At 44.5% G+C, this 25,119-nt stretch overlaps 1 protein-coding gene across 1 annotated transcript in view; it reads right to left on the reverse strand.

The window, feature by feature from the left end:
• The window catches only part of IQGAP1 (IQ motif containing GTPase activating protein 1), a gene marked incomplete at its 5' end in the record, with an annotated part of 59,190 nt that extends 34,290 nt beyond the window's left edge, over nt 1-24,900 (reverse strand). Inside the window, 10 exons of the mRNA XM_082005021.1 lie at nt 182-345; nt 1,487-1,571; nt 10,175-10,338; nt 10,807-10,891; nt 12,165-12,343; nt 12,746-12,859; nt 13,881-13,948; nt 19,633-19,709; nt 24,312-24,389; nt 24,748-24,900. Coding sequence (XP_081861147.1) covers nt 182-345; nt 1,487-1,571; nt 10,175-10,338; nt 10,807-10,891; nt 12,165-12,343; nt 12,746-12,859; nt 13,881-13,948; nt 19,633-19,709; nt 24,312-24,389; nt 24,748-24,900 — 1,167 coding nt within the window. The remainder of the gene's footprint in view (nt 1-181; nt 346-1,486; nt 1,572-10,174; nt 10,339-10,806; nt 10,892-12,164; nt 12,344-12,745; nt 12,860-13,880; nt 13,949-19,632; nt 19,710-24,311; nt 24,390-24,747) is intronic.
• Nucleotides 24,901-25,119: the final 219 nt, after the last annotated feature.

Below are 25,119 nucleotides of genomic sequence, written 5' to 3' on the forward strand. Positions count from 1 at the left end.
GTAGAATCTTACAGGGCCAATTAGTTCAAGATTTAGTGATTAAATTTCACATCAGAACAGACTGAACACCAAAGCACTTCCGTGAAGACTCAAGGTAGGTTTCTTCCAGAGAATACATTTAACAAAACAGACAAGGTAGACCCCGTGATCCACACAGACTTCCAGAAATAAGAGAGCTTACTTCAGGGCTCTGTTGCTGCAAGGTGGCCAGCTCCCTTTGGTAAAGATCTGCAGCAAATACATAAACCTCTGGTAACTGGGCCTCCGGATTCATCATTTCTGCTACAGTCTTCTCAGCATCACCCATTCGAATTGCGGAATTAATTTTGGCTACTGCTGCCAGCCCTAGAAGTTCAAAGAGGCAGCATAAAGAATGACGAAGTTGAGTCCCCGGTAATAAGGGCACTTTTATTCTACTCAATAGTCAAGATACCTAACAAGAAAAAGAATAGTTCCCTTAGCTGTGGGAAATGAGCAAAGCTTTCTGATTCATACTTCCCCAGTTAGTCTGCCATTACTGCAGACAACTAAAATATGCAATTCTTTAAAATAAAGCTCATGTTTAAAAACAGTTCACCTTTTTGCCTGGTTATCAAATGATTGTTTCACTATTTCAGCCTTCTGATAGCAAGAAACCTCATAATTGCAAATTTTTGGATAGATGAGTAGCGACAACTTTTTCTTCCTGTCCATGTCTATCCTGCGTCTATCCTGCTCAAGGCAGTAACAAGCACTCTATAGTGGGTACACATTGGCCAACTTTAAAATAGTGCAAGTAGGTAAACAAGTGACCAGCCCCATGCCGAAGGTAGCTTCCTGGTTATTAAGCATTCACTATTCTCTTCTTCTATTCTAAACCCTCTCTCCCCAGATCTCTAGTAGTCTCCTTTCTACCTAATACAAATTGAACTAATTTCCTGCACAGCCAGAACTGAACCTTCTTCTCCAGAAAGAGAGCTCTGCATGGTGTCAGAAGCATCAATCAAAAAAAAAAAAAAAAAAGAAAAAGAAAAATGGGCCATCGTGATCTTTTTTGATCAGGTAGCATTTTATTTGCTACCTGATATTTAGAAACAGTTAAAGGTTCTGTAGCTCAAACCAAGGAAGATTTATGTCAATGGTCAGCAGCTTTCACACCTCATTGAGCAATTCAGATTTCCTTCACAGATCCATAGCACAAAAACCTCATACAAGCACTCTAGAAAGAGAGGTTATTTAAGGTGGATGCAAAAGTTCCCTGCTTCTTAACATTTCAAATTATATGCTGTTCTCTCCAGCAGTATTGTAAGAGCTAGATAAAAGACACTACAAATAATCAGGGAAACTGTCTCTTTAGTGTTCTTCACAGCCATGAAGCACTTAAAGGAACATTCATAACCGTCTGAGAGACCTCACATATCCCCGCATAGAACCAAATACTGTGCTGTCTCATCCTTTTGATCACATCTACAGTTGCCTTGCTGCAATAATTTCTGCTGATCCTTACTTTGCTGATACTGTTGTGCTGCCCTGTTAGCAGCATCCACTCCCAGCTGCAACTCTTCCTTCTGCAGAGGACCTGTAAGGCCAGCCTGAGAAGAAAAAGAAACCAGGAAGGTGAAATGATATCAACTTATTCACTTCAAATGGTTCAATTAAAAAAAAAAAAACCCACAGTTTTTCCTTAAAACACTCTGCAGAAGCTATGTAGCATTAAAGAATGCCACATACACGAGGAAGACAGAAATTACTCACCAGATTCTCAGTTCACATGCTGAAAGACCACATGTGTACAACCTGATCCCTCTTACAGTATTAGAAGTGCAGTTCCATGAACACAGCAATTAAAGGCAAGACACAGCTTCCAAAATTATAAAACATTTAAGACAAAGGGGACAATTTTGTGGGAAAAGACTCCCTGCACGAGCTGCATGCTGGAGTGAAATTAGTACTTGTTGTACTTGCCATGAAGCAACACGTTAATTAATGTTCCATTTTACCTCTGAGCAACGAAAGAGCAGAACATCCAAACTGGGCAACGTGCAGTCTTGGCTTATATATACATGTTTCTTGGATTATATGGTACCACTTGAATACCAACAGAAAATGAGACTGAGTGACTGGGGAGCAGGAGGGCTTGAATAACTTGGGTAGTAGCCATACAGGTCACGGCCCTTCATATAGTTCACACAGTAAAGATGATAATTCTCCAAAAGCACCAACAGACCACATTTATGTAACAAGACCTTTCAATTACATTCTGGAATAACATGCGATCTGACTTTGCAGTTTAGAAAACAGCTGACCTTGGTTTTTGTGGCTGCTAAAAAAATTGGTAAAAATCTTCCCATTCCTGTTTCATCCCTTAGGACATCTTTGGGCAACTATGGAGAGTTTCTACCACACCAAAGCTTCATAAGACTTTTTTAAAAGCCCCCCTTTTCCAATTTTATCTTAATTGTAGGTACCAAGAAACATAGTTTGTGAAGATCTTTCTTCAGAGGAAAGTGACAAATCTTCAAATACCAACAGCTGCGGGGCTAAGTCTGTGCTATAGAAGTCCTCATACCCCCACAGAAAGCTATAACAGCAATACACACCCCCTTCAGCTCCATCATTCATGCAGAATCCCAGGCAAGGAACATTCATAAAGTATAGCAGTATACTGACTGGTAGAAAGAGTATCCCAAAACAGCACATTCACCGTAAAGAATTATTCTCTAAGGAACATCATTTAGCTATTGACCGAACAACTCCTGCATCACACAGAAAAAAACAAACCACAAAATAAAACTGTAAAAGTAAACAATCAAGAGTGGCTCTGAATTATTGCTGCATGCCTTTCAGATTGAGGGATCCTTCTGAAGACAAAAAAGGGGCACTGCACCAGAAAAAGCTGTAACAGTCTACAAAAGAAAGGTATTATAAACCTATATATATATATATACACACACACATATATATCTCTCTCTCAACATATTCTGATGCAGATAGATTTATAAAATCACAGAATAATTAAGGTTGGAAAAGACTTTTAAGATCATCAAGTCCAACCGTTAACCCAACACCACCACGTCCACTAAACCATGTCCCCACGTCTACACATTTTTAGAACACCTCCAGTGATGGTGACTCCACCACCTCCCTGGGCAGCCTGTTCCAATGCTTGACCACTCTCTCCATAAAGAAACTGTTCCTAGTATCTAGTCTAAACCTCCCCTGGTGCAACTTGAGGCCGTTTCCTCTCATTCTGTCACTAGTTACTTGGGAGAAGAGACCAACACTCACCTCACCACCACCCCCTTTCAGGTAGTTGTAGAGAGCGATAAGGTCTCCCCTCAGCCTCCTCTTCACCAGACGGAACAACCCCGGTTCCCTCACCTCCTAAGGCTTGTGCTCCAGACCCCTCACCAGCTTTGCTGCCCTTCTCTGGACACGTTCGAGCATCTCAGCGTCCTTCTTGTAGTGAGGGGCCCAACACTGAACACAGGATTCGAGGTGCGGCCTCACCAGTGCTGAGTACAGGGGCACAATCACTTCCCTACTCCTGCTGGCCACACTATTTCTGATGCAGGCCAGGATGCTGTTGGCCACCTTGGCCACCTGGGCACACTGCTGGCTCATGCACAGCTGGCTGTCAACCAGCACCCCCAGGCCCTTTTCTGCTGGGCAGCTCTCCAGCCACTCCTCCCCAAGGAGGGGGATGTTGTGACTGAAGTGCAGGACCCAGCCCTTGGCCTTGTTAAACCTCATACAGCTGACCCCAGCCCATCGATCCAGCCTGTCCAGATCCCTCTGCAGAGCCTTCCTGCCCTCCAGCAGACCAACACTCCCGCCCAACCTGGCATCATCTGCCAACTTACTGAGGGAGCACTCGACCCCCTCATCCAGATCATCAATAAAGCCATTAAACAAGACTGGCCCCGGTACTGAGCCCTAAGGAACACCACTTGTGACCGGCTACCAACTGGATTTAAGGCCATTCACCACAACTCTCTGGGCTCGGCCATCCAGCCAGTTTTTTTTACCCAGCAAAGAGTACTCCCATCTAAGCCACGAGCAGCCAGTCTCTCCAGGAAAATGCTATGGGAGACAGTGTCAAAGGCTGTACTGAAGTCCAGGTAGACAACATCCACAGCCTTTCCCTCATCCACTAGGCGGGTCACCTGGTCATAGAAGGAGATCAGGTTGGTCAAGCAGGACCTGCCTTTCATGAACCCGTGCTGGCTGGGCCTGATCCCTTGGTTGTCCTGCACTTACCCCGTGAGCACCCTCAAGATGAACCTCTCCATAATCTTCCATGGTACTGAGGTCAGACTGACAGGCCTGTAGCTCCCCACATGCTCCTTCTGGCCCTTCTTGTAGATGGGCATCACATTGGCAAGCCTCCAGTCTTCTGGGACCTCCGCTGTTAACCAGGACTGCTGATAAATGATGCAGAGTGGCTTGGCAAGCTCTTCTGCCAGTTCCCTCGGTACTCTTGGGTGGATCCCATCAGGTCCCATAGACTTGTGAGTGTCCAGGTGGTATAGCAGGTTGTTCGTTAACTGATTCCTCCTGGATTAAGGAGGGTTTATTCTGCTCTCCCTCCCTGTCTTCCAGCTCAGAGGGCTGAATACCATGAGGATAAGTGGTCTGAAAAGCAGGTCCTAATGGACTGCCTCTGCATAGGGCTCAGAGTGGGAGAACACCAGGTCACATGACACAGGTACAGTCAGACAGCCATGCAGCTCCCATTGCAACTGCATTCAGTCCTGGTCCGTATTAAATTATACAGCAGCTGAGGAGCTGAATGAGCTATGCTAAAAGTCTGATAACAAAAGGATAGGGACCCTGTTTGAAACCTGCCTCCTAGTCAGGTACTACAGTTGAGTCCCGGAGACTTTATAGGTGGAGAGATTCTTCAGCCCCAGCAGGGCGTAAGTTCTAAGCAAGACTGCTTAAAATTACAGATTCACGGAAGAGTTGATGGTAGAAGGAATCTCTGGAAATCGTCTAGTCCAAACCCCTGCTCTAGAGCAGGTTGCCCAGGACCTCTGCAGAAAAGGACCTGAGGGTCCTGGTGGACACCAAGTTGAACATGAGGAGGCAAAGTGCCCTGGCAGCAGAGAGGGCTAATGGTAGCATAGGCTGCATTAGAAGAAGTGTTGCCAGCAGGTTGAGTGAGGTAATCCTTCCCTTCTATTCAGCACTGGTGAGGCCACACCTGCAGCACTGTGTCCAGTTCTGGGCTCCCCAGCACAACAGAGACATGGATATACTGGAGAGAGTTGAAGGAAGGGTCGCTAAGGTTATTCATCGACTAGACCATTTCTCCTATGCAGAAAGGCTGAGAGAGATGGGACCTTTCAGCCTAGAGAAAAGAAGGCCCCAGGAGCATTTCAGCAATGTCTGCAGCTATCTGAAGGAAGGGTGCAAAGAAAATGAAGCTAGGTTCTTTTCAGCGGTGCCCCGTGACAGGACAAGAGGCAAATGGCACAAACTGAACCACAGGAGGGTCCCTCTGAACATCAGGAAACACTTTATTTAGTGGGGGTGACGGAGGAGCAGCACAAGCTGCCCAGAGAAGTTGTGGAGTCAAAAGCAACCTGAACATGATCCTAGGCAACCAGCTCTAGGAGGCCTTGCTTTGAGTAAGTGGGTTGGACAAGATGAGCTAACTTGAGAGATCCCTTCTTGTCTCAACCATTCTGTGATTCTAACTGTGTTCACTTCAGCTCTGAGTATATCCACGGATAGAGACTCCACAAGCTCTCTGGTCAACTTGCTCCACTGTTCGATCACCCTCAGTAAAAACAGGTTTTTTTCTTAAACTTACACAGAATTTCCTAAATTTCAACTTGCACCAACTGTTGTGCACCACTAAGAAGCATCTATCTCTGTCTTCTTTACTCCCTCCCGTCAGTTATTTGAGAGCCGCCTTTTCCCCAAGGCTCACTAATCCCAGCTTTTTCAGCCTCTCCTAATGTCAGATGCTCTGAGTCCTTAATCAGTTTCTCAGCCCTCACCAGAATTGCTGCAGTATGTCCATGTATCTTGTCCTGCAGAGCCTCAGAACTGGGTGCAGTATTCCAGCTGTGGTCTTCACCAGCATTGAGTAAAGGGGGAGGGATCACCTCCTTCACCCTGCTGACAACACTCTTCCTAATGCATCCCAGGACACTGCCAGCTTCCTCTGCCACAAGGGTATATTCCTGACTCTTGGTCAAGTCATTGACCACCAGGACTCCATATCCTTCTTTGCAAAGCTGCTTTCCGGCCAATCTATCCCCAGTCTGTACTTGTGATTGAGGTTATTCCTCCCCCAGATATACACCTTAGCATTTGTCTCTGTTGAACTTCATGAGATTTGTAATGGCCCATTTCTCCAGCCTGTTGAGGTCTCCCTGAATAGCAGCACAACCATCTGGTGTATTGACTGCTCCTCTCTGTTTTGTGTCATCTGCAAACTTACAACAGGTACACTCTGTCCCATTTTACAGGTCATTTGTGAGGATGTTAAATAGCATTGATCCTAGTACCAATCCTTGGTGTACACACCACTAGTGACTGGCCTCCAGCTGGACATCATGCTGCTGATCACAACCCTTCGAGCCTGGCAGTTCAGCTAGTTTTCAGTCTGCCTCGCTGTCCACTTACTTAGCCTATGCCTCAGCAGTTTGTCTGAGGATATTATGGGATACACTGTCAAAAGCCTTGCTTTCCTCTCATCCACCAAGCCAGTCATCTCATTGTAGAAGGCCGTTATGATCCACCAAGCATGATCTCCCATTCAGAAATCAACACTGACCACTCCTAACCACTTTCCTAGCCTTCACGTATTTCATAATTGTTTCCAGGATTATTTGCTCCATCATCCTCCCAGAGACTGAGGTGAGACTGACAGACCTACAAATCCCTAGATTCTCCTTCTTGCTCTTCTTCAAGATAGGACTGACATTCACACTCTAGTCCTCCAGAAACCTCCCCCAATCTCTCTCAACTTTTAGAGATTGCCCAGAGTGGCCTCACAATCACTCAGGCCAGCTCCCTCAGCATTTACGAATGCAGCCCACCAGCACCCTTGTCCCAGTGATTTAAATGGTCCCTAACTTGATCTTCCTCTACTGAGGGGTGAGTCTTCCTTGTTCTATATTTCCCCACTGGTCTCGGACACCTGAGGTTCCCAAGGGAAAAAATCTTACCAGTAAAGTAGGAGGCAAGGAAGGTATTCAGTACCACAGCCTTTGTGTTCCCTGTCATCTGCTCCCCTGCCCAATTCAGCAGTAGTCCCAAAGTTTCCCTAGTCTTCCCTCTGCTGCAGATATATCTATGTAGAAGTCGTTCTTGTTGCCTTTCATGTTCCCTGTCTGATTCAGGTCCACTTGGGCTTAGGCTTTCTTAACCCCACCCTACATGCTCAGACAGCATCTCTATACTCCTGAGTCACCTGACCCTGCTTCCATTCACCTCTTGTATGCTTTCTTTTTCTGTTTGAGCTTTGTGGGAAGTTCTTTGGTTCATCCATGAAGGCCTCCCTGCCACTTTAGCCTGACTTTCTGCTCATCAGGATAGGCCGCTCTCAAGCTTGGAGGAAGTGATCCTTGAAAAGTCAGTGAGTTCTCCTGGACATCTCTTTCAGGACTGTAGCCTGCGGAATTCTTCCAAACAGATCTGTGAACAGGTCTTCAGGCTCTCCTGATGGCTACAGCTATGATCCCACTTTTTACCTAGTTCCCTCCTCCCAGGATCCTCAACTCTATCATCACACCTTCTCATAGTCACTGCACCCAAGGCTGCCTCTGACCTTCCCATGTCCAAACACTTCTTGTCTGTATTAGGTCCAGCAACGGACCTTCCCTCCTCAACTCCTCAGTTATGTATGCCAAGAAATTATCACCGGCACACTCCAGAATGCCCTGGATTGTTTGTGCCCTACTGTGTTGCCCTTACAGCAGATCAGGCAGTTTGAGTCCCCCAGGAGGACTGAGGCCTGTGAACACAGAGCATCTTCCACTTGTCTGAAGGCAGCCTGATCTACTTCTGCCTGATCAGGCAGTCTGCAGCAGATACCCACCACTGTCGTACACATTGGTCTGCCTGCTAATCCTAACCCATAAGCTCTCAACTGGCTCATCATACATCTCAAGGCAGAGCACCACACATTCCAGCTGCCCTCTCACAAAAAGGGCTACCTCCTCTCATCGCCACCCTGGCCTGTCCTTCCTAACAGGCCTGTATCCAATCCACAGCAGCACTCCAGTTCTGGTACCTATCCCACCACATCTGTGATCCCAGTGATATCACAGCTCTGCCATTCCACACAGACCTCTAATTCCTCCTGTTCATTGCCCACCCTGCATGCATTAGTGTACAACAACTTCAGAGAGGCAGCCGGTCATGTTGACTTTCCAGAAAAAGGGTAAGAGATTCCCGTATAACACTGCTCTCATCACTTCTGTACATATGCTAGAGGTAGATCCCCTTCAGCCCTGTCTTGTTAATTTCAGGGTGTCTCTCATCCACATTGCTCTACACCCTTTGCTTGCCAACCCAGCCGACCACTTCTTCATTTGGAGACATGATCATCCTGCCCTGTTGATTCGTATGAAAAATTAGGTCAGATACCTCTAGCAAATTGGGAACAAACATGCTATAGGGTTTGATCACCACCTCTCCTTCTCTAGCATACTGCATAAGAAAGGTCAGCCCAGAAGCTTGACGTTTGCCAACTTAGCAGAAATCTAAAAGGGCAGTTTTGTGAGCAAAGAAGTGTGAACGGCATTCTGAGGCTTGCTTCAGGTTTGTCAGCACTGAGAATATAATCTGATTTGTTCTCACGTCTTTAACTGCTGTCATTAAATATGCTGAACTCATCTAAGCAATGGCTTACAACAGTGAATTTCGTATGATTACTTGGTGCCTGACACAGAGTGTTTGTTTCGCACCTGCCAGCTCCGGCAATTTAAGACTTACGCTATCAATGAGGTCTGCTCCAGTACCTGATGAGTTAACAGTGGTAAAATTTAAAAGCCTTATGATAATGTGTAGCTACCCTCTCCAAAAATAAATTCAAACCTGACATTTATTCAGGATCTTAATTTAAACTGCCAGGCCTTACTACAGATCAGTCTCTCTCATGTTTGTCATCTACTACTTCTACTCCAAACTGTGGTTCAAAGGCCCTAAGAACAAATAGGCTTCTTCAGTCTCTTACTGTAATTATGTGGTCTGAACTGTTCCAGGTCTTTCTACACTCCCTACAGTGCAAAAGCCACCTCATCTCCTCCTCCTCGACAGGTCTTCCATCAGGTGCTGTTGGATCACGTCACCGAATTTTCTACCCATGACATACAAGCACCTATGCATCCACCACAGTGCCCAAGATCTAGTTTGTTCTAACTGTGTAGCTGACTTTTCTGTGTTTTTCCTGGATCTAAATGCATGCAGCATCTTACCTGTCTACCATGCGGCAGCTTTTTAAGAGATCATTAAAGAGATGCAATAGTAATAACTATCTTTCCATCAGTGTATTTTTCCCCCTATTAACATACATGGCACTGATAATTGAGACAATGCTAGTTTTAAAAACTATTCTGTGCATTTTATAAGCAGCATACATAAGCAGCCTGTACATAAAATCCACTGAAGAGGTGGCTTGAAATGAGAAACTAAGGTTAACCTTAGTTATAGAATCATAAAATTATTTAGGTTGGGAAAGACCCTCAAGATCACTGAGTCCAACTGTAAACCTAACACTGCCAAGTCTGCCACTAAACCACGTGCCTAAGGACCATGTCTACAAATGGTGTATGGGTGGGATTCTCCATAGTGAAAGTAGTATACGCTTATCTGATAGGTATTTATAAAACACAAATATCTGTATTATTTAGGCACTGACAATAGTAGAATGAGAGGGAAGACACACCTATATTGTAATGGCTCTGCCACACACGAGTTAGTATTTTAAGGTTTGGTGAAAGTGTTTTAATTATATGTGCATACATACAAGCATTATACTGGCCTTTCATATGCAGAGGTGAAAACTAAATGATAAATATGCTTACTGTAAGCTTCTGTCTCTTAGCGTTAACTTTTTCAAACAAACACTAAACTGTAATGCAGGTATATAGCAAATGATTAGTATACAGTGGTATAGTGAAAGGGGAGACGGAGGCAATCCTCATGAATCAGGGTAATCTAGATTTTTCCATACCTCCTGTTTCTGTTGTCTATCACTCAAAAATTGCTTGAAATACCAGTCACAATTTTCTCGTAGCAATCCTCGGAGTCCCAGGGCTGGTGTTGCCAAAGCTTCATACAGTGCTAATGTGTCTCCTTGTTCCAAAGCTAGGTCAATCTTTGATATCGCTGCATGTGCTAGCAACAGTAAAGCAGAGTTTTTAGAGAAACATTAAATGAGGAAGTCCCATGGTTTATAAAATCTACTGCTCAGAAAGAAACACTCTTAGACCTGATGGATAGCAAGTTACATATGTAATCCGAACAGAAGACTTCCAAAGTCAATTGCAAAGTAGTACTTGAAAAAAGGAGCTGATGGTTGGAAATAGCATGTGTTACTCAAGATGAAGAATTGGGGGGCCAGCGACATGGACAATCCATTTCCTAAAGGAAGGGCAACAGAAGTCAAAATGAATTCAGCTTACAACTATGTACTGAGTAAGAAACCAACCAACCAAAAAACCCACAAAAAACACACCACCAAAAAAACCCACAAAAACAGCAGAGCTGCCTTCCACTTTTGTTAGCATTACAGAAAGCAAAGAGGAGCACAGGTATCGTTTTTAAGTACTCTTTTTAAGACTATTACTTTAGCATGATACCTACTGTTCACTTTATTGATGTTTCCCTGAATCTCAGCTTGAGTCAGAAGTTCTTCATACACATCCCTCTCTCTCTCTGAATTTTCTGAGGCAATCTGAAGATGAAATAAAAACAAATCAGTGTTTCTACAGTTTCCTTTGCCCTCGCAGATTTTCTAATTGAAAAGGTCAGGGAGGATAACTGTATATCGATATAGAGTTGTGATAGGTCATAGACAGACTACTCTACACATGCAAAAAGAAGACCTAGAAGTAAATACGTATAAAGTAAATATACTCACACTCCAATACAGACAGCCTAGAAACACCTTATTTCAATGTAATGGCTCTATATGAACACACAGTAGAGCTCCAGAACATAGACAGCAGTACACATCGCTAGGCATTTGATATACAGCGTTCTAAAACAACATGGACCCTTTCCGAGAGCATCAGTCAGTTTTGCTCATCATTTCATGGTTAGGAAAACATATCTATATTGTATGAAAACAGAGGGATAGCATTCCCAACATATAAAGGCTGACATGAATTCTGTATCTATGCAGCTCATATTTTAGACAGCTAAACAGAGTAACACAGCTAACTGCTGCCTGTCTTCTACAACAGGAAGACAGGGTACTAAAGAACATGTTAGAATACCATCAGGAGTAAATCCACCCAACACTATATGTACAGGTCTAACACATTTCTGTGAATTCCCCACAGTTTACACTGTGTCCTGATTTCAGCTGAGATAGAGTTAATTTTCTTCATAGAAGCTAGTATGAGGCTATGTTTTGCATGTAGGATTAAAATAACATTGATAACATACTGACATTTTCAGTTGTTGCTAGCAGTCAAGGACAGTCCAGCTTCTCGTGCTGGCCTGCCAGTGAGAAGGCTGGGGGTGCACAGGAAGCTGGGAGGGAACACAGCCAGGACAGCTGACCCAAACTGGCCAAAGAGGTATTCCATTCCATACGATGTCATGCTCAGTATATAAAGCTGAGGCAAAGAAGAAGGAAGGGGCCAGGGGGGTGACAGTCTGAGTTATGGAGTTTGCCTTCCCAAGTAACCATTATGTGTGATGGAGCCCTGCTTTCCTGGGGGTGGCCAAACACCTGCCTGCTGATGGGAAGTAATGAATTAATTCCTTGTTTCGCTCTGCTTGTGTGCATGGCTTTTGCTTTACCTATTAAACCGTCTTTATCTCAACCCATGAGTTTTTCCACTTTTACTCTTCCGATTCCCTCCCTCGTCCCACCGTGGGGGAGTGAGCGAGCGGCTGGGCGGTGCCTAGTTGCCGGCTGGGGTTAAACCACAACACACTGCAATACAAAATTGCAATGCATGCACATAGGTGGTTTGAAAGAATTGGTTTACCCTATTTTTAGCGTTCTCCATCTTGTCTTGCTTTGCTCTGTAGAGCGTGTCTTGGTAAGTGGATTCCAGTTGATCATCAAGATTTATTAGCATGGCATTGGGATTCTTCATTGCCATAAGAGTGTCAGCTGGAACCTGATGGTCAATTGCTTCATTAATGGCAATGACAGCAGCATGTACTGAAAAACAAGTCACAGTCTGCCAGTTAGTCCCAAACTCAACAGCTCTGTTAAAAATTGAGAACTGGAAAGAGCAGAAGAATTACCATCTGGAAATTAACTGGAAAGCAGAAGAATTATCAAAGTACTCTCAGTCCACCATGGCTTTGTGTTCTTGACAAAAAAATGACAGCCTACTTCCTAGTACAATACTCTACCTAGTCAAATCACGATGTTCCAGAAAGAAAAGAAAGATAAATAGAAGTACACAAGGGAAGAAAACTCTCTTCACAGTCTTCCAAAAGGCCTATCAAAAAGGACTGTACTGTCTTACAGCAGGGGGCATTAAAACCAACACTTAAAAAAATAACCTCATCTGCTGATTTGAATAATCACATAAAACAAAACTCCGTTTTTCCTTACACGCTGCTTCATCCACAGAAAGTTCATTTGCAAGAATTCCTCCAATCTTGCTGAAGGCCGGCATCTGAATACCATACTTCTCCAGTTCAAGCCTCATATTACTGATTTCCTCCTCTGAAACATACATAAAAACAGTATTATGCAGGCTTAAACACATTAGGAATCAGCACTGCAGCTACAAAAAAATTCAGGATAACTACAATAAGTTACAATTACTGTTCAATTAATAATTTAAATATAGCTCAGTAAGAAAAACAAAATAGATAAAAACTGATAGACATTTTGCACACTTTCCTAAAATCTACATTTCTCCCAGAAACTCACATGGGAATATTCTGTAGTCTTTCTCACTAGAAAACAACAGACGACTCATGAGGAGCTGGAAACAGACTCAATCATTCTGAGGTGCCTCAACTATGGCTGCCAACAGATCAGGAAAATGCACAGGCAGTAGTTTAGCATTCTTTATCCCCCCAGAGAGACTATGCTGAGAAAACCAAATGGAGGATATCAAGACATACCATTGCTAAATACCATACAACTCAAAAAGAGAGTTGACAGTTTAGCATTTTATAGGTACAATCAAAAACTGTTTTGCAGCAAAATAATGCTTACACAACTTTTAAATCAGATGCACTCCCTCATGCAGGAACCTCACTAATGCAAAACACAGAATTTGACACTTTTGCAAAAATCAAGGAACTGAAACTTTGAGGAGGCATGTGGACATGAGACTTTGCTGGAATCTCCTGCAGCAAATCAGCTGGCAGAACTGATAGCAACTCTACTTTAAACTGTCAAGGGAGGTTAGAACTATTTACCAAGCTCCAAAAGGAAACCTCTCCCAAGGGGTGTGGAAGCAAGGTTTAAGCATCTTGCAACAGTAGCAAAAAAGTTAAGGGGCTGTTATTCGCAAAAGTAATGATTTAGCAAACTGACGTCTATTTACCAGCCTGCCTCAGAAGCACCCAAATCAAATTTTCTTCTTAAATTACTAGGACTCCTCACAGCCATTAATTTTTAATTTAATTTGCATTTAGGATATCAACAGTAAGAATCCTTTAATTGACCTATACAATGTCTAGTAGAGTATGACATGAGCAGCACGCATATCAGCACTTTTTTTTTTTTTTACCTGTGAAGTCCACCTTCCCATATAAATCCTGAATCTGGGGGGCAAGACCCAGTTTGAACAGGTACAGGCTAGAAAAGCAAATAAGCAAATAATTAGAACTAGTAATTTTTCCTTGTGGTTCTGACAATGACACAAATAATTTTCAGAGATATAGATTCACAAGCCACTCGGGTAAGCCAACATAACAGCTCATAACTACCAAAAGGGTGAGCTGACTCCTCTCTTTCCCCTCAGCTACACATAACTGGTCCACCACTCCGAAGTCTTCACAGAATTACAGAATGGCTGAGGTTAGAAGGGTGCTATCAAGTTTGTCTTGTTCAAGCTCCCTCCTCAAACAAGGTCATAGAGGACAGGTTCCCCAGGATCACATCCAGGCAGCTTTTGAGTATCTCCAAGGGTGGAGACCCCACAACTTCTCTGGACAACTTGTGCCACTCCTCAGTCACCCTCACAGTAAATAAAGTGTTCCCTGATGTCCAGAAGAACCCTCCTGTGGTTCAGTTTGTGCCAGTTGCCTCTTGTCCTGTCATGTGGCACCACTGAAAAGGGCGTGGCTTCATCTGGAGGTGTGGCCTCAGTGATGCTGAGTAGAGACAGAAGCATTGACTAAGCTGATTTGGCTTACTAAAGTGGTGTTAATGTATTCACTTGGAGCCTGACAAGAAATGGAAGTGCTACAAAGGAGGGATAAATCCATACATCTGGTGTCCTGTATCCTGCTGGGTGTCTGTTACAGACCACCCAACCAGGATGAAGAGGCAGATGAAGCATTTTACAAGAGACTGGCAGAAGTCTCACAATTGCTAGCCCTTTTTCTTGTGGGGGACTTCAACTTACTGTATGTCTGCTGGAAATATAACACAGCAGAGAGGACACAGTCTAGGAGGTTCCTGGCATGGGTGGAAGGTAACTTCCTGACACAGCTGATTAAGTGAGCCTACCAGGGGAGGTGCCTTGCTGGACCTGCTGTTTACAAACAGACAAAGACAGGTGGGAGATGTGGTTGTCAGATGCTGTCTTGGGCTTAGCAACCATGAAATGATACAATTCTCAATTCTTGGTGAAGTAAGGAGCGGGGTCAGCAAAACCACCACCATGGACACCCAGAGGGCAGATTTTGGCCTGTTCAGAACACTGACTGAGAGAGGCCCTTGGGTGATAGTCTTGAAGGGCAAAGGGGTCCAGGAAGGCTGACAGTCTTCAAGAAGGAGATCTTAAAAGCACAGGAGCAAGCAGTCCTCATGTGCTATAAGATGAGCTGGTGAGGAAGATGACCAGCCTGGCTCAAAAGGCAGCTTTTGGTGGGACTCAGGGAAAAAAGGAGAGTTTATCACCTTTAGAAGAAGCAGCAGGCAACTCAAGAAGAGTAGAAGGATCTCATCAGGTCATGCAGAGGGAAAATTAGAAAGGCAAAAGCCCAGCTAGACCTCAATCTGGCCACAGTCATAAAGGATAACAAAACATGTTTTTACAAATATGTTAACAAGAAAAAGAGCGCCAACCAACATCTCCATCCTTTATTGGATGTGGAGGGAAACATTGTCACCAAGGATGAGGAAAAGGCTGAGGTACTTAATGCCTTCTTCGCTCCAGTCTTTAAATAGTCAGACCAGGTATCCCCAGGGTATTCAGTTCCCTGAGCTGGAAGACAGGGAGGGAGAGCAGAATAAACCCTCCTTAATCCAGGAAGAATTCCTTCTACCATCAACTCTTCCGTGAATCTGTAATTTTAAGCAGTCTTGCTTAGAACTTACGCCCTGCTGGGGCTGAAGAATCTCTCCACCTATAAAGTCTCCGGGACTCAACTGTAGTACCTGACTAGGAGGCAGGTTTCAAACAGGGTCCCTATCCTTTTGTTATCAGACTTTAGCATAGCTCATTCAGCTCCTCAGCTGCTGTATAATTTAATACGGACCAGGACTGAATGCAGTTGCAATGGGAGCTGCATGGCTGTCTGACTGTACCTGTGTCATGTGACCTGGTGTTCTCCCACTCTGAGCCCTATGCAGAGGCAGTCCATTAGGACCTGCTTTTCAGACCACTTATCCTCATGGTATTCAGCCCTCTGAGCTGGAAGACAGGGAGGGAGAGCAGAATAAACCCTCCTTAATCCAGGAGGAATCAGTTAACGAACAACCTGCTATACCACCTGGACACTCACAAGTCTATGGGACCTGATGGGATCCACCCAAGAGTACCGAGGGAACTGGCAGAAGAGCTTGCCAAGCCACTCTGCATCATTTATCAGCAGTCCTGGTTAACAGCGGAGGTCCCAGAAGACTGGAGGCTTGCCAATGTGATGCCCATCTACAAGAAGGGCCAGAAGGAGCATGTGGGGAGCTACAGGCCTGTCAGTCTGACCTCAGTACCATGGAAGATTATGGAGAGGTTCATCTTGAGGGTGCTCACGGGGTAAGTGCAGGACAACCAAGGGATCAGGCCCAGCCAGCACGGGTTCATGAAAGGCAGGTCCTGCTTGACCAACCTGATCTCCTTCTATGACCAGGTGACCCGCCTAGTGGATGAGGGAAAGGCTGTGGATGTTGTCTACCTGGACTTCAGTACAGCCTTTGACACTGTCTCCCATAGCATTTTCCTGGAGAGACTGGCTGCTCGTGGCTTAGATGGGAGTACTCTTTGCTGGGTAAAAAAAACTGGCTGGATGGCCGAGCCCAGAGAGTTGTGGTGAATGGCCTTAAATCCAGTTGGTAGCCGGTCACAAGTGGTGTTCCTTAGGGCTCAGTACCGGGGCCAGTCTTGTTTAATGGCTTTATTGATGATCTGGATGAGGGGGTCGAGTGCTCCCTCAGTAAGTTGGCAGATGATGCCAAGTTGGGCGGGAGTGTTGGTCTGCTGGAGGGCAGGAAGGCTCTGCAGAGGGATCTGGACAGGCTGGATCGATGGGCTGGGGTCAGCTGTATGAGGTTTAACAAGGCCAAGGGCTGGGTCCTGCACTTCAGTCACAACATCCCCCTCCTTGGGGAGGAGTGGCTGGAGAGCTGCCCAGCAGAAAAGGGCCTGGGGGTGCTGGTTGACAGCCAGCTGTGCATGAGCCAGCAGTGTGCCCAGGTGGCCAAGGTGGCCAACAGCATCCTGGCCTGCATCAGAAATAGTGTGGCCAGCAGGAGTAGGGAAGTGATTGTGCCCCTGTACTCAGCACTGGTGAGGCCGCACCTCGAATCCTGTGTTCAGTGTTGGGCCCCTCACTACAAGAAGGACGCTGAGATGCTCGAACGTGTCCAGAGAAGGGCAGCAAAGCTGGTGAGGGGTCTGGAGCACAAGCCTTAGGAGGAGCGGCTGAGGGAACCGGGGTTGTTCAGTCTGGTGAAGAGGAAGCTGAGGGGAGACCTTATCGCTCTCTACAACTACCTGAAAGGGGGTGGTGGTGAGGTGAGTGTTGGTCTCTTCGCCCAAGTAACTAGTGACAGAATGAGAGGAAACGGCCTCAAGTTGCACCAGGGGAGGTTTAGACTAGATACTAGGAACAATTTCTTTATGGAGAGAGTGGTCAAGCATTGGAACAGGCTGCCCAGGGAGGTGGTGGAGTCACCATCACTGGAGGTGTTCTAAAAATGTGTAGACGTGGGGACATGGTTTAGTGGACGTGGTGGTGTTGGGTTAACGGTTGGACTTGATGATCTTAAAAGTCTTTTCCAACCTTAATTATTCTGTGATTCTGCGACCTAAGGACAAATGGGACGGTGGAAAGAGAAGCAACTCCTCTCCTTTTTGCCTGTCCTTGCCAGCTCACCACAGATCATGGAAATGTACCCTGTATTAAAATACTGATTATATAGGAACTTTATAAATAAACTATTAATAAAGTAAATATCCATTCCTCCAGTACACTCGTTTTTCACTTGATTGGAAAATGGGGAATAAGCAATTCCACCTTTTTACATGACCTAAACATGTCAAATCTACATCTCCAATCTTTGTAAGTCTAAGTAGATATTCCCCCCAGTCCCAAGACAAAACACAAACACCAGTCAGGAACATTTCAGACCTATGGACTGCCAACAAAACTGCATTCTAGATCTTTATTTCTTAACTGGAATATTCTTAACTGCCGAAATACTTTAGCACTAGGCCTGAAAAAAGAACAAGTTTTTTAAAAACACCCTTTTCTGTATTTATATTTACATGTCAGAATTACTCTCCTTTCCCTGATAAGTAAAATTACTTAAATGATAAAATCTTGAGGCAGCTGCCTTTGCAGAGAAATTGGCTACAGAACACTGAGGTCAAAAAGGTTAACAATTGAAAAAAATTAACTAGTATGAAAAAGATATTATTAGATGAAAGACTAACTTCCACAGCCTTAACTACTGGGACTGTTTGCATCTACTGATTTTGTGCCTTGAATTATTTTTCTTTTCCTAATATAAGATCTAGGAAGAATACAGCAACAGCAAACAATCTTCTTGGGGAGCTTCGTAATTCCACAATTCAGACTACTGGGGGGAGGTGGGGCAGACAGCCAGGATGTAACAAAGAACATGTAACGAGAATATATGTCAGCCAAATCCTGGCATAAAGCAGCTATAGGAGCTATCACAAAGCCGCCAGTGAAGGAGGAACTTTGACATAACCTAAACAAAAGAGAGCATTGGTCTTGATAGTGGTAGTGTACACCGCTACAGGTCTACTCCTCATTGCTCTATAAACTCCAAATAGCTTGTTCTAGATAAGTCTAGAGTTATCTAGAGACAACTCATTTTAGATCTAAAGTTAGGATCCAGCTCAGTTCTACAAATAATAATTTCATCTTCAGCAATCTGAAATAGCAGATAACATTCAGGTAAATGCAATCCACCTCTATGGATTTCACACTGGCAACAGATCAGAGAGCAGAACAAGTTGTTCTTGTGAACTGAAACCAAACAAGCAACAGATGAAGACTCAAATGTATCCCACATTCCAGCATTCAGTCACTTAGTAAATTCTACAAAAGGAATACATTTTAAATAAAAATCTCACCATGTTCCAAAGGCCACGTCTGCATTCAAACCAGCCAGCCGGGGGGAAAACAAAAAAAACCAAACAAAAAACCAAAAACAACAACAACAAAAAAACACAAAAAAAACCCCAAAAAAACCAAAAAAACCCAAACAAAAAAACACCATACCACACACACACACCACAAAAACAAAAACGCCCAAAAATCAAGAACACAATGTGCCATCCTGCCAAATTGACAAGCAAAGCATCAACAAATGAATCCTCCCAGTTTTCTCAAGAACTGTGATTACCCTACTCTGTCTATGTGAGATTTTAAAATTTAAGATACGTTTCAACAACAGCTCCTGTTTGATCACTTAGTGCGGTCATCAAGATACACATACTGCAGTACAATGCTTGTAACTACCCTAGCTTTAATTCAGTCATCTGACTGATACCTAGATAAACTAGTATTTTACTTTCTCACAAACACCTTTTAGGGCTTCAGGCTTTCCTTTAAGCCTCAAAATGTTTAGCTCTGCCTCAGACAGTAGAGAGGAAGGACGAGAACTGAGATGGGGAGGTAGTAATCACAACGTACTTGACTGGTTCTTTTTCCTTCAGCATCTGATTTGGTCACTGCTTAAGGCAAAATACCAGCTTTAAGGATCTTTGCTCTGACCTGGTAAGATTGTTCTGCTAGAAAACTCAACTTCATCCAGCTTTCAGTTCAGCGCTCTCCTCTCTCACCTTTCAGCTTTGCAAAAAGATTTCATAAGCAAGTAGATTTCTGCCTAGCATGCCTTACCTGAGTGCATGAATACAATAAATACAGCGTGGCATGTTCTTGCGATCATAGATATCTGTAGTTTCTGGGTAGAATATCTAAAGATAAAACAAAGTTAGCAGTCTGAATTATACTCACTCAATAGAGCCACACTGCATTAACTGTGATAAGCCCAATTCTTCTGCAGTACACTAATGAAATAGCCCATAAAACAAAACTCTTCAAGTTTCTCCGCCCTGGCCCAAGATTGTTCTACTTGAAGCGCCAATCCTTCCTTTTGTTTCTACCACCCAAACCAGGGTTCCCCTTTTCCTGCCCACATTCTGCACACATGTATAAGTATACCCTTTCTTTTGTATGCTCACCAACATACTGGGTCATGAGGCATTAGCAAGCAGTTTGGTGAAAGGCAAGAGGCTAAGAAAAAATACTTACAACAGAAGAGAGAACAAGAGGATTCTGTTTGGGCTAAACGGGATTGAGAAGCAAGAGAAGAGACAGTGACAAAGGGAAACTGAGACCAGCACTGAGGTGCTCTGCATATTACATTTTCAGTTAGCTGGACCCAAAAGCTTTCAGATAGTCTCAAATGCAAAGCACTTCAGTTTAACACTGCTAACCCTCAGCCCGTTGCACCAGTTCGGAGGAACTAAAGGAGGTCCCTCTAAGAGGGTGACATGGCTCATAGCCCAGCTGAAGTGCTTCTACACCAATGCACACAGCATGAGCAACAAACAGGAGGAGCTGGAAGCCACCATGCTGCTTGAAAGCTATGACCTGGTCACTGTTACTGAAACTTGGTGGGATGAATCCCATGACTGGAGTATGGCTATCAATGGCTACAGACCGTTCAGAAGGGACAGGTGAGGAAGGAAGGGTGGAGGCATTGCCCTCTGTGTCAAGAAACAGACAGAATGCAAAGAGCTGTCTCTGAGGAATAGCCACAAGCAGGTTGAAAGCTTATGGGTAAGAATTGGGGAATGAGGTAACAAAAGGAATCTTGTGGTTGGTGTCTACTACAGGCTGCCTAATCAAGGGGAATCTATTGACAAAGCCTTCCCAATCCAGCTACAGGAGGCATCGCGCTCGCAGGCTCTTGTCCTGCTGGGGGACTTCAACCACTCTGACAGCTGCTGGCAAAGTAGCACAGAGAGCTGTAGACAATCTGGGAGTCTCCTGGGATGCCTGCAGGATAACTTCCTATGCCAGGTAACAGACAGCCCTACCAGAGGGGATGTCATACTGGACCTGTTGGTCACCAACACATGTAAGCTAATTGGTGATGTCAAGACTGAAGGCAGCCTGGGCTGCAGCGATCATGCACTGGTGGGGTTTGCAGTCCTGAGGAATATGAGGCAGGCAAAGAGTAAAGTCAGGACCGTGAATTTTAGGAAAGCAAACTTCCAGCTCTTCAGGGAGTTAGTCAATAGGATGCCCTGGGAAACTGCCCTCGGGGACAACGGAGCAGAACAGAGCTGGCAGACCTTTAAGGACCCTTTCCATAGAGTGCAAGAACTCTCAATCCCCAGGTGCAACATATGTGGAAAGGAAGACAAGAGGCCAGCATGGCTGAGTCAAGACCTGCTGAGCAAACTAAAGGGCAAAAAGGAAATGCACAGGCAGTGGAAGCAGCGACAGGTATCCTGCCTGGTTGTGTAAGGAAGAGGTCAGGAGGGCCAAGGCACAGCTGGAGCTCAAGTTGGCAAGGGATGCAATGAATAAGAAGGGCTTCTATAGGTATGTCAGCCAGAAAACGAAGGTCAAAGAAAGCATATCCCCCCGATAAGCAAGACTGGCAAACTGGTAGCAACAGATGAGGAGACGGCTGAGGTACTCAATGACTTATTTGCCTCAGTCTTCACTGGCAGTATCTCTTCCCACACCTCTCAAGGGGATGGCCTACAAGATGGGGACTGGAGGAGCAAAGTCCCTCCCACTGCAAGAAAAGATCAGGTTTGTGACCACCTGAAGAACCTGAACATGCAGAAGTCTATGGGACCTGACAAGATGCATCCACAGTCCTGAGGGAACTGGCTGATGTAGTTGCCAAGCCACTCTCCATGATATTTGAAAAGTCATGGCAGTCAGGTGAAGTCCCTGGAGACTGGAAAAAGGGACACATTGCACCTATTTTTAAAAGGGTTAGAAAGGGGGACCCTGGAAACTACTGACCCATCAGCCTCACCTCTGTGCCTGGGAAGATCATGGAGCAGGTCCTCCTAGAAGCTATGCTAAGGCACATGGAGGGCAAGGAGGGGATTCAAGACAGCCAGCATGGCTTCTCCAAGAGCAAGTCCTGCCTGACCAACCTGGTGGCCTTCTATGACAGAGTAACTACACCAGTGGACAAGGGAAGAGCTACCAATGTCATCTATCTGGACTTCTAAGGCCTTCGACACAGTCCCCAACACAACCCTTCTCTAAATTGGAGAGATAGGTATTTCATGAGTGGACTGTGAAAAGGATGAGGAATTGGTTGGATGGTCACATACTGGTGACCATTTGTAATGGTCAGCAGCTCAATGTCCAGATGGAGATTGGTGATGAATGGTGTCCCCCAGGGGTCCGTATTGGGACCAGTACTCTTTAAATAGGCAGTAGGATCAAGTGCATCCTCAGCAAGGTTGCAGACGACACCAAGCTAAGCGGTACAGTTGACACGCCTGAGGGACAGGATGCCATCCAGAGGGACCTGGACAAGCTTGATGAATGGGCATCTGTGAACCTCATGAGGTTCAACAAGGCCAAGTGCCGGGTCCTGCACCTGGGTCGAGGCAAGCCCCGGTATCAGCACAGGCTTGGGGATGAAGGGATGGAGAGCAGCCCCTGCCAAGAAGGACTTGGGGGTACTGGTGGATGAAAAGCTGGGCACGAGACAGCAGTGGGCACTCGCAGCCCAGAAGGCCAACCATATCCTGGGCTGCATCCAAAGCAGCGTGGCCAGCAGGTTGAGGGAGGGGATTCTGCCCCTCTACTCTGCTCTGGTGAGACCCGCCCTGCAATACTGCGTCCAGCTCTGGAGCTCTCAGTACAGGAAAGACAGTCCTGTTGGAGCAGGTCCAGGAGGGCCACAAAAATGATCAGAGGGCTGGAACGCCTCTCCTTGGAGGACAGGCTGAGAGTTGGGGTTGTTCAGCCTGGAGAAGAGAAGGCTCTGGGGGAGACCTTACTGCAGCCTTCCAGTACTTCAAGGGGGCCTATAAGAAAGGTGGCGACAGACTCTTTATCAGGGCCTGTAGTGATAGGACAAGGGGTAATAGTTTTGAACTACAAGACGGTAGATGTAGACTGGATATAAGGAAGAAGTTTTTCACAATGAGAGTGGTGAAACACTGGCAGAGGTTGTCCAGAGAGGTGGTAGATGCCTCATCCCTGGAAACATTCCAGGTCAGGTTGGATGGGGCTCTGAGCAACCTGCTCTAGTTGAAGATATCCCTGCTCACCGCAGAGGCATTGGACTAGATGATGTTTAAAGGCCCCTTCCAATCCAAAGATTCTATGATTCTAACACAAGCGGCCAATACTGGAAGTATCAATTCATTCAGATGTGCTGACAAGGTACTTTACTTTCTACTTATGGGAAGGTTCCTTGCTGTTTCCTATGAGCACAAAACAGCATTGCTCTTTCTGTAAAGGCAAGAGCAATTGACCCCAGCCCAGTTTAACATCATCTCACAAATTTATTTCCCCCCAAAATCCACTTACATCTGAAAACCTTGCCGCATACATGGCACAACGTCTCTCTGTCTAGCTCCCTCCTCAGTTACTTTCCTCTAATGACATTAAAAACATATTTCACTTATTTCGTAATCCCAGACCATCATAAATCTCTAAAATCTTCTTAAATCCCAGCAAGGCTCAACTAGTAAATCTCAACAAGTTATTTGAAAAAACTGTACCAAAAATGATGTGTTCAATTCACAAGCATGTATGCAAACAAAACATGTATCAGATTAAGTTATGTAATGCTGGTTTTGGTGAGACTAAGCGTAACATGGCTTACAAAAAAAAAAAAAGGTTAAAAAAATTTACCTACTATCCATGTATGCAACTTGACTATCAGCACAACACTACCACAGTTCCATATGTTTTCAGGCAACAGTGTTTATTAGCTCAGAGGAGTTTATCTGGCCATTCCCCTAGTGAAGCCAATGATTTATATTTGCTTAAACTACACTAGGAACATTTCAAATCAATGGGAAAATTTCATAGGTAAATCTGAAGAAATGGATAACATGGTATTGTCCGTGAGGCAAATAATTTATATTTGCTTAAGATACACCAGGAACATTTCAACTCGATGTGAAAATTTCATAGGGAAATCTGAAGAAATGGATAACACAGTATTCTGTTGTGCTGCTTCTTTTAGCACAGATTTCTAAAAGAACTTCCACAATCAAACCATAGCTCAGATATCGCTCAAAAGAATGTATGGCAAGGACAATGTAATGCAGATATTACGCAAGATTAGTGATATTAAGGATATGATACAGAAGGAGGAATTATTTTGCTCTTAATCATTCTCACACACATAGCAGAGTGAAATCTCTCAGCAAGTTTTAGGAGAGAATTTCTATAGGGACACAAATTAAGAACTAACTAGATGAAGTCTGTTGATTTTTGTACAACAGCAAATGCTTCCACGAAACGTAAAGTTTTTCTGAGAGTATTTATTTATCTGCCCATACAACAGAAATTACCTTCGGAAGACCAATCTCAGCCATGGCATTCAGCCACTGGATTACATTATCTGTGTGCCGGAAGTGGAGACCAGTTGCCTGAAATAAAAATAGGCAGGAACAAGGAGGAAGGCAGTAAGAAACAAAATATCACAGCTGCCAAGAACAGCAGAGAAGTTCATTAAGACGGATAGTGAAAACAGTACTTTTACAGAAAAGAAGTCTTCTATAGAAGATTATATTGATCGTTTATGACAAGTTCTTTCACATGAGTGCAAGCTCAGATATAAAGCTAAGAGTTCCCCTCATTTAACCAATGTACTAGAGTGAAGGTGGAGTTTCTCATGTAATACTATTATAACCTATTTTCTGCTTATTTCCTCACAGTGCATCCACGTGCACATTTCTCTATTTCAGATATCTACCTAAAGCAGTATCTATGGCCAACAGCTCTCACCTTATATCTAGTCTGTTCCCTATCATAGATTTTCTTCACAGAAACCACTTTAGGGGAGAAGAAGTTTCCAAGTTTGGCCAGGTAGACTCCATTTCTCAATCCTTCTTCCAGCTCTGTTGTGGGAGGCAGTTCCTCATTCAGGCAGGCCTCCATCCATCTGGAATTGCAAAAAGAACAAAGTTGGTCACCCGAGTATATTTCCAATCTGTGAACACAACCCTATGCTGAACAAGTTTTATGCTGTTACTGCTGTCATACTCTAGCATACTACTTAGCATTAGGGGTTGAATGTAGTTACAGCTCTACCACACAATTTGTGTCATTAAAATTCTAGTCAGTAACACTTCAGACAAAATATTAAGGAGAAGTACA

Source organism: Phaethon aethereus (genome assembly GCF_964289735.1).
Source record: "Phaethon aethereus genome assembly, chromosome: 12".
Lineage (NCBI taxonomy): Eukaryota > Metazoa > Chordata > Aves > Phaethontiformes > Phaethontidae > Phaethon > Phaethon aethereus.